Source organism: Myodes glareolus, chromosome 5, assembly GCF_982192425.1.
Source record: "Myodes glareolus chromosome 5, mMyoGla1.1, whole genome shotgun sequence".
NCBI lineage: Eukaryota > Metazoa > Chordata > Mammalia > Rodentia > Cricetidae > Myodes > Myodes glareolus.
This window is the reverse complement of record NC_142030.1, coordinates 60,971,489-60,985,291: the sequence shown is the minus strand read 5'-3', so window position 1 is coordinate 60,985,291 and position 13,803 is coordinate 60,971,489. Positions and strand designations below refer to the sequence as shown.

Genomic DNA, 13,803 nt, shown 5'->3' with positions numbered 1-13,803 from the left:
GACATAAAGGTACCAATAGCAACAACAACTATCATTTCCTTTGCTTTCCACCATTTGTTTTTCTTTTATATTTTCTTAAGAACAATTATGTTTCCTAGCAAGGTTCAAAATGTAAAATCGTAATATATTTGATTCTAAACATAGTCAAAAATCCTCAAGTAACAGAATAGCCTTTGCTACTTTCAGAAATTAACAAAATTATAAACACTTCAGTCAACATTAAGTCAAAGAAACATATCATTCAAGAAACTGTTGCCTTAAACCTTTGCTTTTCTACTTATAATGGATATTAATTTATTCTTCACAGAAAATATGAACAATCAGCTTCTGCATCACTTCACTTAGTTTTTTTTTTTACAAACACTATATGTAGAGAAATAAATGCAATACCATGAATGAGTAAGAGGAACTAGGTTATACAGTCTTAAGTCAAAAAGAGCATGATACAAAAATATGTACACTAAGATTATCCCTATATAAAATATTGAATTCTAGTCATAAAATAAACTAACTGATTATGTCAAGATGTTGAAATTACGGGTGGATTTTGGAAATGTAGTTAGAATTTCTATAACTTTTCAACTAAAATAGAACATTTCCCAAAAGGCACACACAAATTGCCATGTTCCTAGCTTTGTGTTGGATACAGATACTGGGTCTTGTCTCTCTTTGGTCTAACGTGATGCTAGTTCAGGACGGATTTCTTCTGTGTAGTATGCTGTGTTCAGCTCCATGGGAAGGGACCACATGGCAGCCATGTGGATTTTTGAATGCTGGGGATAAAAAATCCCAAGGAAGACATAGGCAGAAAGAGGAACAATGCTTCCTGGTTTCAACCAAATTCAAACCAGAGATCTCAATGCAGCAGACCCCGAACTTAACCCAGATTCCAAGCCGCTTGCTGAATCTGTAGACTATCGGTAGTTGTAGAGAGAATAGGCCTTCCATTTATTTAAAATATTAAAGAATATTTAAACAATCTTAAAAATGTGTTTTTAGTAAGTTCCATGGGAGAAGCATCTAAATTTTAAGTAAGAAGCATAGACACGGCTGACCTTTCAAAGTCAGTCAGGGTGGGGGCGGTGAAGACCCAGGACAGGAAAATGCCCTCTTATTCTTCTAGACATGGGATATTTATCATTGAGATCAGAGCTACTTCAGGCTAATAAATGTCCCAAAATCGCAAATACTTTTATAGCATTTTTCTGAAGAAATTATTTGAACTGGAAAGACCATTTAGGTAAGGCTTTGGGATTTAAAGACATCTACCAACTGTGAAAAAGTACTAAGGTTTCCCAACTGTGCATTTCACATCTTTAGCTGGGCCCCATCTCCTGTAACCAGTTTCAAACCCCTTCTTAAGTCAAGAATTAGCTTTAAGAATAAAAAGATAAACAAGTATCATTTAATCGAAAAACAAACGTGTGCATAGTTCCATAGACATCGGCCAGACAAAATATACAGCCTTGACCTGGTGGTGTCTCCCGTAAGCCTGATCATATGCTAAGGATAGGAACCCTAGGTGTGACTGTGTCAGCCTATGCTTTCTGACCAGCACGCTCCAAACAGACACTGAAACGGTCCTCTCTTATTTTCTACTTCAAACAATTTCTTTTTAAAATAAAGCTTTTCTTATAAAAGCTTAGTGTATTCTTTTTTTTCTTATTTAAAGCATGAGAGAGAGAGAAAGAGAGAGAGAGAGAGCCATATCATGAGAGGGAGAAAACCGACTAAACAGTGGAATATATACGAATAACAAATAGAATAGGAAGGCATTTGTGGATGGTAAGAAAGCCTTACCCACTAACAAAGAACTAGGGTCCCTCTCCTCCCTCTTCTCCATCCCTCCTTCTGTCCCTCCCTCTGTCCCTCCCCCCGTCCTTCCTTTCCTTTTAACTCAAAATCAGTTTTATTGTGGACTGCCTTTAGTCCTACACTTGGAACATTAGATATTGATTCCTTGTGTGGCCATAATACAGCAAATGTTTCTTAAACTGATTAATTTTGTTCCAGAATGATTCCAAGAGGGGCACTGGATGCGGTTTACAAAGGATCTGTTCTTTTGTATTCTTTCCCAGCTTTGCAACCTTGGCAAGAATTCCTGAGTCCAAAAGGAGATTGCTGATGACTGCCCCTCTCTCTTCTGCCCCACACCCTGCTCCTGGGGCAACTAGCAATGTCCTGTAAAAATGTAGGGATGCCAGCAAGTTGAATGTCTCTGAAGAGGTTAACCCATTAAGGAATGTCAGCTGGCTGCCAAGGCAGCCTTGAGAGTGGTGGATGACTGAGAAACATGTGGAATTGGAGCAAGGGAGAATGGGCCAGTCATTCACCTGTACGGAGAGGCTGTCCCCCAGGAGAGATAATCGGTGGGTCTAGGAGCAGGGCGAGGTACGATGGGCTGCTCCACCGCGGTCACATCTCCTGAGTAGGACTTGAGGAGGGAAGCGTTTTTATTGGCCAGCATGGCTCTTTCATTCCGGCGGAACTTGGCCCTTCGGTTCTGAAACCACACCTGGAAGATGGTTGGGAGGGGAGAAAGATACAAGGAGGGAGAGGAAGAACAAAGACAAATAAGTTACATGAGTGTGATTTTGGCTGATTTTTGCTACGTAATGCCATCCCAAGAAAGATACAGGATGGGTCTGGAACCTTTCCTAAAGTAACAGAAATACTGCAGTGTAATCCTCCCTGTGAGTTGTGTGATTCGGAGTTAAACCTCTGTCTGCGGCGCACTTCAGGGGTAGAGCTTAGCATGGATAAAACCCCATTTTAGTGCCTCTCACTGTAGGACCATGAAATACTTCTGGTAATTAGCAATCCAGAGATGGGATCTATGAATAATAGACAAGACCACAAAATGTAAGCTCTAAACCCTGCTCTAATTATGATCAATAAAACAAGGATTTCAGTAGATGCTGGAAATGGATACAATGACTTTTTCTAAGGGCATTTTTAAAATTCTTCAAAATAGAATTTTTCATCTGCCTTCATTGTGTTTATAATTTAAGGAAAACCCTTTATCTCCCCTCACCTTCGGGCAAGGATTAAGAGGAAAATCATTCATATAAGAAGTGAAGGAAAAACAATCAGAGAGTGAGGCTGCAAGAGAAGAGAAAGAAGCACTAAAGGGTGCTCAATAAATTGGCAATTCTTATGGGAGCCCAATCAAATGGTGACTCCAGAGACCAAGACTAATGGAGGACAGATGTTCTGGGGTGCCCCTCTCCCTTCAAGGGTGATTTGTACACTGACTCCTGGCTATAAGGTTCTAGCACTTCTAATATATTGAACCAGACAGGAAAAACCTATTTACATTCTATAAGGAAACTCCCAGCAGCAAAACACAGGCACTAGCCCTGAGAATTCAATGGGAGGACTTTTATTTGTACATCAGTGGTGCAGGAGAATTGTCCATATTCTGTCAATCATGTTTTAAATAAATGCTGATTGGCCAGGCAGGAAATATAGGTGCAACAACCAGACAGGAAGTAAAGGTGGGGCAATGAGAAAAGGAGAATGCCGGGAATGAGGAAGCCCATTCCTCCCCAGTCCTGTCTCAATCACCTAAGAAGCAAGATGTGACCTGCCCCGCTGAAAAAGTACTGAGTCATGTGGCTAACATAGATAAGAATAATGGGTTAATATAAGCTACAAGAGCTAATAAGAAGCCTGAGCTAATGGGTCAATCAATTTATAGTCTTATGAAGATCTCTGTGTGATTTTCTTTTGGGGCTTACTGGCTATGGGAACTGGGCAGGACATAAACCCCAATAAGCAGGCCCTTCATGTCACATCAAGGAATGTGGGTGACCCTGACAACTTCTGCAATAGCTAATGATAAATGCATCGCTTATTAAAATGCTGCCAGAATTAGTAACTTACATGGGACCTACTACACTGTTTCTACTTAGCATGGCAGTTCTCCATGTTGGGTTTTATCGTTGCTACTTTAAAGTTAAGGAACATGTCCAGTGAGATTTCAATCCTGAAGGTCACACAAATAATAACTGACTGATCTTTTTACTTAAGGATATCTAACCCATGACCATACAATTCTCATATTCGGCAATAGAATTTTATTCATTCATTGATATTTATTTAAGGACTCTGTATGGAGTGCTTCCTGGAGTGCAGGCCTTGTACCCAATACTGGGAAGAAAGAGATGAAGAGGACTGCTTTCAAGCATCCCAAAATTTATTAAAGGAGGATGTGGAAGTGCATCTGAAATAATGCAAAACAAATATTTTAGTCAAGTTATAGAAAGTATGACAGTATGTTGGAACAAACCACTCTAGGGGGTGGCATTTATCATGTAACTATTACCCCCCACAATGGAAGTGTGTAGCATGTGGGACCTGAGTGGAAATCAGCGAAGGTGAGATTAGACATCTCCTCCACACCTTCCCAGTCCTCAGATCTTTCATTTTAATGTGAACAATACATCGCTGTCAAAGTTGGTACTCTAAATGAATATAAACAGTGCCTGGCTTGATACCTTCTACTGCCTTCCAACTGAAGAACAGAATGGAAATTTCTTAACAAAGAGGAAACACTATTCAAAAATTACCTCTTTGATTATCATAAAGCCACGTTATTTCTATTGGGTCTTAGGTTCGGGGCTACGAGAGGACTCCCAAATGCAGTAGATGACTGTTCACTTACACACAGCTACACAAGACACTTCCTCTACTGGCAGCATTCTTTCTCTCCATCCAGGTATGAAATGTAAGATTTGATTGTAACATCACTTCCTCCATGAAGTGTAGAGAAAGGCATAGACTTTAAGGTCTAAGAGAACTGGATAGAAATACCAGCTATTTGAGACTAAGGATTTACAATTGAGCTGCTATTTTTTTTGTCTATTACTTTGTTTCATAGTTGGTTAGAAATGACTGACTTGCTTACAAATAGTTATGAGCTGGGTCTCAGTGTAAAGTTAATAAGGGCATAGTCCCTCCATTTTCCTTGGGTAGAGTGGATCATTCTTTCTTCTACTCTATCAACAATTCTTGCAGAATTCTTTACTGTGGTGATTATATCATGATGACATCATTTGAAGGTCTGATCATCTTTTCCCTCTGGTTCAGGACTGTGATATCCTTAAGAAGAGGACCAGTACCTTATTTATCACCAAAAAAAAAAATCAGGTCAAAAAATCCACCGTTGCTCCAAAAGAATTTGAGGAAAGTGAGGGAAATAAATTTTGCAAAGCTGAATAAAGCTTATTCCCACACAAGAGGACTCCATCACCCAGTGAGAGGAGTTGACCCACAGATACCTCAATACAGTACCCACCATGTTATGACAAATGCCCTGAATAGAGAGTCCCAGAGTTAGGGGATTGGTTTGAGCTGGGAAAGCCTAGGAATTTATAAAGAAATGGTGACGTCACAGAGGAGCAACTCTGTGCCACTTGCCTAGAAACCATTCACAGCAGTGGAAGGCATTGGTTTGCAGAGCAGTGGGAAGGGAAAGGGAAGAGTTAGATGGTAGACATACAGGAAGTACATGGATGGCATTTCCCTGTCACGATGCATGTGTATATGTGTGCATATACGTATGGACATGCATGGTATTCAACTGTTGTAACTGGACAAGATAATCTCCCAACTCAAAAGTTCCCCTTGGGCATTTTTAAAACAATTTTCACCATTGTACTGTCTACGGTTCATTTTCAAATTTGAAGCACTATCACAAAATGGTGCTCTAAGATACTAGGGGCTGATACTTGATTTAATTTTTTACATACAACATACTTTGATGATATTCTTCCCCATCCCCCAGCTCCTCCTGGGTCCTCCCTACCTCCTTACCTACCCAACCTCGTGCTCTCTGTTCCCTGTCCCTCTGTCTCTTTGTCTCTCTCCCTCTCTATCTCTTTCTCTCAAATAAATAAATAAATAAAACAAAAACAGAGATCAAAACAAAAACATAAGAAAAAAAGCTAAAACAAAAAGGAGAGCATGTTTTGAGTGTGCATGTAAATGTGTGTGTGTGTGTGTGTGTGTGTGTGTGTGTGTGTGACTGCATTGTGTTGCTCATCTAAGTTTGTTCATTTCACTGCAGGTTGAGTTTGGGAAATAGGAGATGTAGAGGATTAGGAAAGTGCAGGGAATTCACAGTCGTGTGTGAAAAGCAGCCCAGGGTGGTGTGGTTCTGAGAGGATGCTGGGATGGAGAGAACAGGAGTCTGAGGCCACTATGGTGCACTCCTGGGTCCTGACTGCCAACACAGAGGTGAATCTGCAACATTCTGTTCCAGTTTCCTCAGGGCCACAGAAGGGCTCTAGATATCTTTCCTTGCATCATTGCGCTGCAATTCTTTCTTGTGTCATGGTGAGAATGTTAAGGTGACGTGCCTGTCTCCCCATGTGGAAAATCTTCCCACATCCCTCTTCCAACTGAAGGGGTCACCAATACTCTACCTTCCCGTTACTTGTTTTATTTTATAGAGATATTGAAAACTAAAATAAGCTATCTACTTTGATTGTGCTCCTAACTTAATTTCTCAATATCCATCTCCACTCTTTATCACCATCCATAAACATGAGTGCTTAGAACAAGGTACTGGAAGGTTTAAACATTCTCCCATGCTGGAGAGGAAAGCTCAAGTGAGAGAGAGCTCATATCTTAGGTATGGCCCCTCTAGAGCTCAAATTGGGGTGTAGAGGAAGTGCTCAAGTGGACGGCATAATAAAACACTAAAGTATAAGGTTCACAACAATGGGGAAGAGATAGCCCTCCCTACAGCATATTCTACCCTTCCTAAAGGCCTTCTATTTAATTTTTTAAAAATATTATTCAAGGGCTGGAGAGATGGCTCAGAGGTTAAGAGCACTGACTGCTCTTCCAGAGGTCCTGAGTTCAATTCCCAGCAACCACATGGTGGCTCACAGTCATCTATAATGAGATCTGGTGCCCTCTTTTGGCATGCAAGCATACATGGAAGGAATGATGTATGCCTAATAAATAAATAAATCTTTAAAAAATATTATTCAACCCAAAGAAACACAATAAAATATGAAGTCTCTTGTCATACTTCATATTTACATCCCTTGTCAGTACCAGCTTCAGTCACAAACCTACAACCTGTATTCAGAAGCAGTCCTCAGAGATGGGTCACTATGGAGGGGACACTTGGTGACTGCCACTCAAAGCATGAGTTACCTGCACTCTGGCCTCAGTGAGGTTCACCCGACGTGCAAGATCTTCTCGTACAAAAGCATCTGGGTAATGTGTCCGCTCAAAGACACGCTCCAAGGCCTGAAGCTGGCTGCTGTTGAAGGTTGTTCTGTTTCTCCGTTGCTTTCTCTTCTTCTTCTCCTCTGAGTTAAGTTGATCATCTGGAACGGAATTGATGGGTGATAAGGGATGGATACCACTCCAGAGGTCCCAGGCCCTTTTATTTACCATCTGTTTATCCATAATGAGAGATGCTTCTTTTGCTCACGTTCCTAGCAAAGTGCTAGAGTCAAATGCTACTTTTCTTATCCAAATCCTGGAAAGAACCAAGAGTCTTCCTCAGTTCTGGTGTCTCATTGCATCTATATGTAAGATTCGACCTCAGATGGTTGCCCAAAGAATATTACTTTGTAATATGTAAAAGAAGGCTAAAGAAAAAAATCTCATGCTTGTCTCTGTATTTCACTAGAAATGGAGAAATAAAAGTCAATCATGTGATACCTTATTCCCTTATGCAAAATGATGCTCATTCATACAGTTTCATTGCCAGTTATACCAGCCCCCTCCTGACTCCTCTCTGAAGCACAGACCCAAGGTCAAAAGTACACATTTATAGAAGAGAAACTGTCCAAACCCAACCAGAGGGATTTCCATTTTAACATGATTTCTCTTGGAAGCAGTGATTCAAAACATTATTCTTTAAAACTCTATGCTCTTGCCCGGGAAGATGTCAGCTTAGATCAAGTTTAGTGTCAGGCACAATACCAGGAACCTAAGCAACCAACTTGGGACTCACCTGAGAAAATACAAGAATAGGGGGTTGTTCCCTGAAACATTTGCATTTTGCCCTGAGTAACAGGGTCCTGAGAACTGGGGGAATCTTTTGATAATTACATCCCTGAATTTTTACCTGCTGGGGTCTGTCTGGAGTTTGCTCTGAATTATCCCAAAACATCTTGGTTTGCTAATCATTCCGAGAGCAGCATGCTCCCATTAGAGAATAACATGGGCTTTGACCTGAACCCCTACCCAGCCCCAGGATAAGAGTGATTGATTGTGGAAGCCGAGTGGTCGACCAACTGTGCTAATAGCACCATCAACCCATTGCTTAGACTTGAACTTCCCAGAGCCTCTATGGCTCATCTCATACACATTCCTTTACAGCCCACATTGTCCACTAGCTTCTCACCAGAGAGGCTCGGCCTAAAGAAAAGTACAAAGAGTAAAGGTAATGGGAAAGGAGAAGTTGTGGATTTGCTCCATCCTTAACAACAACAACAAAAAAAGGAGCTCTCAGCTCTTTGATTGGAACACATCTAATCTTGATTTTTTTGTGATTAAATACATAGCACTCTCAACAAAGTTGTGAGCAAGACTCAAGATGTCTTACTGACATCCTGCTCAGTTGTGACATTATTGTTACCACAAACACATTAGAGCCTGTTTCTAGATTCACGTTTGGGTTCAAAGTGCAGGTTAGACTGAAGACTCGTGCAGGGTGGACATCTAGGTCCCTGATGGCTGAGAAGGCTGACTTCACCCTGAGACTCCTTCCCCCTCACACTCTTTCTGGAATAGACACTGTATATTGTCCTTGATAATTAAAGACCTGGATAAAATAAACATTGACTGAATTTTTTTCTGTGGCGAACATGAAACTTCTCGTGTCCTCAAAATTGATTCTATAGAAAAAAATGTGGAAAATCTTGCTCAGTTTCTCTAAAACAGAGATTGCTGGCCACTCTTCCCTGACTGGTCTGTGAGCTCCTTTAATCCTCTCTGTTTCTGACACTTCTGGCTCTTTGATGGAGCTACCATCACACTCTACTGAGACTCTCAAGTTGGCCATATTTTGATGATGCATTATTTGAGTCATAATTGCAAAGGTCTTTCCAGGCCTAGAACATCCAGTTAACATGGCTGGCACTATTTACCTAGGAGGTAAATGTAGCCGATGATAGCATTACCACTGTAATTCAAACACATAAGACAGAACATTTTTTAGCCATTCTCTTGCATGTACAATCTCTTCCCTGCTCAACTGTCTGAAAATATTTGCATTATTCTTATTGTGTCCCACCTCCCTCCCCCATCTCTTGTCCACAGTTCCATATGCCTAACTCTCCGGTGTCTCTAGGTCTTCAGGGACTTTGAGAAAGTACCTTGTCATGAAATTTCACGTTTCCATTCAATATGACTCTGCAAAAGTCCTTAGTTTCTATTCTCTTCTAAATCTGAGACCAGTCAGACCTCAAGTTAACATTTTTTTGTTGTATTAAAAAAAACTCCAGATTAAGTAAATACTCTGATTTTTCTTTACTCAAGGAAATTCTTTCTCCTGTGTAAACACAAGCTCCAAATCCTTTGTTCTGTTTTGCAATCCTGTTCCTCCTTGTACCGCCAAGCTCTGATCAAGATCAAGAGTATTTTCCATCTTGTTCCTAGTGCCACAACCTGCCACATAATCACTCGGTAGTTCTTTGAAATCTCCCACCGTTCACTGAAATTCTACTGACTGTCCACTATAAAACCACCAACTCCCCTGCCGTGGGAGTAAGGGAAACGGAGGATTACAGTTTATGACAGGGAATAAATAGCTCCATGATCTGAAGGGATTCCAGCCAGAGTTTCCCAGTGAATGTTCTTGTTGTTTTAACAAATGAAAACATCGGTTCAGATCATGTTGAAGGTGAGAAAAGACATGCAAATAACAAGGGTCCCGGGAGGCCGGCTCTGGCAAATGTCCTTCAAAGCCCAAGTCAAATAGGAAGAGATGATGAGTGGGCAGCAGAGACGGCATGCGCAGCAGCTCTTTGGCTCATCTGCCTTTGCTCACTATTCACAGCCTGAGGGGTTCCCCTACCGCGGATGAACAGGCCCGCGTACAGTATCTTCAACAGCAGGAGAGGATAAATAAACACCGGCGAAGTTTACAGATTCAGGGCACTTGAGAAAACGTGCGATAAATACACTCATCAGACTCGGGCTCATCTGACTGAACACAAGAAACAAAAGCAGCGAAATTTTATCAGAGCGGAGGGTCGTCTTTCTGTTAGGACAGCGGCAGGGAAGGGGAACTGCAAACTGAGAGGTCCAGGGGCGCCAATACCCAACTGGATGATGGGATGGGCCTCATTCTTGGGCATCCTGAAGGGATTAGGACCTTACCACATGAATCGTGAATTCATTTTAATTGAAATCTTCTGTAAATCCAAGGTCATTGTGGATTTTTATAGGTTTGGGGTTTGACTACATTGCAAGTATGTAGCTATTGCTACTTTCTTGATGGCATGACTAACTGGCATTATGAACAGGTGTAGCCTCACTTGGAATCACAAATCAGAAAATGCCGGCACCAAATGAAACCCAAGAAATTATCTAATCCATCCCTCTCATTTTTGCAGATGTGGTAAGGACCTAGAAGAACTACATGATTTGCCCAAAATAACAATAAAAATTTGAGTTTGTAGACAGAGCTGGAGGCAAGGACACCGAATTCCACTCCATTCTTCAGTGCAAATGGCAATGTACATGCGGTGCAAGAGAAAGACAAGAAAGCATCCCCAAGGAGAACAGACTGCTCCCCAGGGAGGTTGTTCATGGGAAATGTTTATCATGTTAGCGGTGATAAAGACATTATGAGGAGGGTCTGTGAACAAGAATCAATGTGTCATACCATTCCTGCAAAGATGCCCATTATAAAATGAAGCCGTGCTCATCTTGAGCAGCTGTTTAGTTCAGATAATCTGTACTTTCTTTTTCAGTTGCCTTCCTAATATCTCCACTTAGTTTGTCTTTATTACTATCACCTTCATCTTTCATCTTTTCCCAGGAAACACATGAGCACATTTCTCTTTCATTTTAAGGGACACATTAAAATTGATGTGTCATAGGAAATACATCTCACATTTTACATTATTGACCAATAATGTCACTCCATATTGACCTATCCCTTTCAAAATCTCCATGCATATATTAATATTTTATCAAATACTATGTGAAAATTATGGTCCAATTCTTTCCAGGTAGATATTTTCTTGTTGTGCACTCACTCATTGCTGTGGAAGCGATAGAGGAAGAACAGATGAGCAGGCAATAAAGGTTGGATGAGTTAGACCTATGCCATCGTGCGGAAGTGGGACCAAGAGAATTAAAACCCTGGTATCTAAAGGTAATGATACCTGAATTGTGATGATTCTTTTTAATAATGCAAAGCAACTAATTAGGTCAGGGATGTCTTTGTTTCTGGATAATTTTAAATACAAAAGGAAAAAAATCAAAAAATCAACCTTTTGTAGTATGTCTTCTTCAGATCTAGTCACAGAGAAAACCTTGGGGTATGGTTCCTTTGTAAATGCGGGGCTCAGTCCTTCATTTTCATCTCTTAAGTGAAAGCAACTTTGAGATGAATGAGCGATTTAACTAATCAGGAACACATACAAGACAAAAATGCTAAAGAGTGGTGTTTTCAGTGGATCAAAGTGTTAATAACAGAGTCGAAATGCTTCGTAAGGAAAAGGGGCCAGAAACCCCTGCAAGATAAATTGTGCATCCATACATGGCATCATCATCATCATAATAATAATAATAATAATAATAATGCTCACCCGGGCTGCAGTATAAAGTGAGAGGAAGAGAGTAGAAAACGGTTCCCTCAAGCATCAGGACCGGAAGCTGTAGTAATCCCTAGTCACTAAGACCTTGCATCCCTCATGCAGTCTTTGACTTTTGCTGTGCTGTGTCCAGTAGAAGACACCTCTGAGGTCCAAGATCAATGGTCAGCCCCATGTAATTTAAAAGTACAGTAAAAATATATTTTAGGAAGAAACTCACTATAAAAGTGTGTTCCCTATGCCTGAGTCACATCAATTTGGGAAGAAATCTGATGCAAGAAGATAAAATGCCAACTTCAGTAGCAGAAACCAGTCACCACATCAAAGCTTGTCGTCCGTCTCTGGACTGAAATCATGGCAGGCAAGCGGATCTGAAGTGCAGACCGCTGATGGCTTTATGGGCATTGAAGAATGTTTTCAAAGCAATTTATATTGCACAACAGCTACTTACTTTAATGGGATTTGTGTGGTTCGGGCCCTGTAACCTTTAGAAAATTGAGAGGAAGTATAATTGCAAAAGCCACTAAAAACTGTTTTGCCTTGATTGCCAGGCCTAGGAAAAGCAGTGAACTGTGGTGTTCATTTGCGTGTCTTTGGGTACACTTAGCTTTTGTTGAAATCAGGACAGCATCCTTCTAGCATGTGCCTGATAAGTGGATCGAGTACCACTTCACTGGTGACACTCGCAATGCCAACGGCGCTACATCATTCCAACCACCAAAGCCAGCATTAGCAGCATGCCCACCCTTTCTCAACAACATGGTCCTTGCCACGGTTCTTCATCATTGAATCTCATCCACTGGGCAGAGAGACAAGATCTCTGATAATACAAATATGCAACTATTCAGTCATTGGAGGGGAGTGATCACCTTGGAACTGCCAGGTGCATCTTGTCTGATGAAATCAGACACGTGCACTCTTTCCTTTACCATCATCACATTGGCCTGCCTTTAGTTTGTTTTTAGTTAGGCATCAGTCTAAGTCTTACAAAAATATATTAAGACACGCAAAATGTGATGATTCTTTCAAGAAAAGAAAAAGACTTAAAATATTCTAAAGATATCAGAAAAGGGGGCTGGAGAGATGGATCTGTCGTTAACAGCGTGTACTCTTTTCTCACAGGGCCAGAGTTCCCACACCCCACATCATAACCACCTATAACTTGAGCTCCAGGGAATCTGATGCCCTTTTCTGGCCTCCACATGTGCACAGGTACCAGAACTCAGAATCACAGACACACATGCACACAAACACGCACACACTCACACACACATTTAGTCTTTTAAGAAATTTATTTTTAATGGTGCTGACTGAAAGGGGAGCCTGTGATTCTGTGTCCAATCTCAAATGGCAGCTTTCTCATTACAGCCAACCTTCCTGGGAAACGGGAAACACTGACAACTAGGAGGTACCTTCACGGGATTGATATTGCGTTAAATCTCTCAGCTTCCTCTACATCCTTTTGTCTCTGTGAGGCAAATGTATTTCCACAGTGCTGAAAACATTAACACAGTCCACATCACTTGTACATGCTCTAACTCTCAAGACGTGTCTCTTAAGGCTTTTCTGATCAGAACTCCTAAGGGAATGTAATACAAACAAAACTTCCTACCAAGTCCCGTATCAGAACTCTAACTTTTTCTGGGGCTGTGTAGAATATGTAAGGTTCTAGATTTAATCTCCAGAACCATCCAATAACAGCACTACTACTAATAATAATAACAATAATACATTCTAGTTTTTGGATTGAGTACCTACTCTTTGATAGAGACATAAAGATCTGGCTTTAGATACATCCACTGCCCTCAGTTTCTGAATCATCAATTAGATTCACCTAACTGCGATGGAGGGGATACAGTAGACACAGCAGAAAGCTGATCAGTTTAGAAATCAGCATCACTGTTTCCCAGCAACCCTACCCATCAGTATCTGTGACGTTGGGCTGTGCGCTTCACTACTCTTCGGACCCATTTTCAAAACAACAGAATAAAGAGGAAGAGTACCT

General features: G+C 40.9%; 2 protein-coding genes across 4 annotated transcripts in view; one reads left to right on the top strand and one right to left on the bottom strand.

Moving 5' to 3' along the window:
- Positions 1–13,803, bottom strand: part of Prrx1 (paired related homeobox 1) — a 67,536-nt gene that overhangs the window by 10,294 nt on the left and 43,439 nt on the right. For all 3 annotated transcript variants that reach the window (XM_048421218.3, XM_048421217.3, XM_087906344.1), the window contains 2 exons: positions 7,171–7,346; positions 2,334–2,515 (listed from right to left, as the gene is read on the bottom strand). In XM_048421218.3, coding sequence (XP_048277175.1) covers positions 2,334–2,515; positions 7,171–7,346 — 358 coding nt within the window. The remainder of the gene's footprint in view (positions 1–2,333; positions 2,516–7,170; positions 7,347–13,803) is intronic.
- LOC125391771 (uncharacterized) overlaps positions 1–13,803 on the top strand; it is a 252,517-nt gene that overhangs the window by 210,645 nt on the left and 28,069 nt on the right. The gene's annotated exons all lie outside the window — the stretch shown is intronic.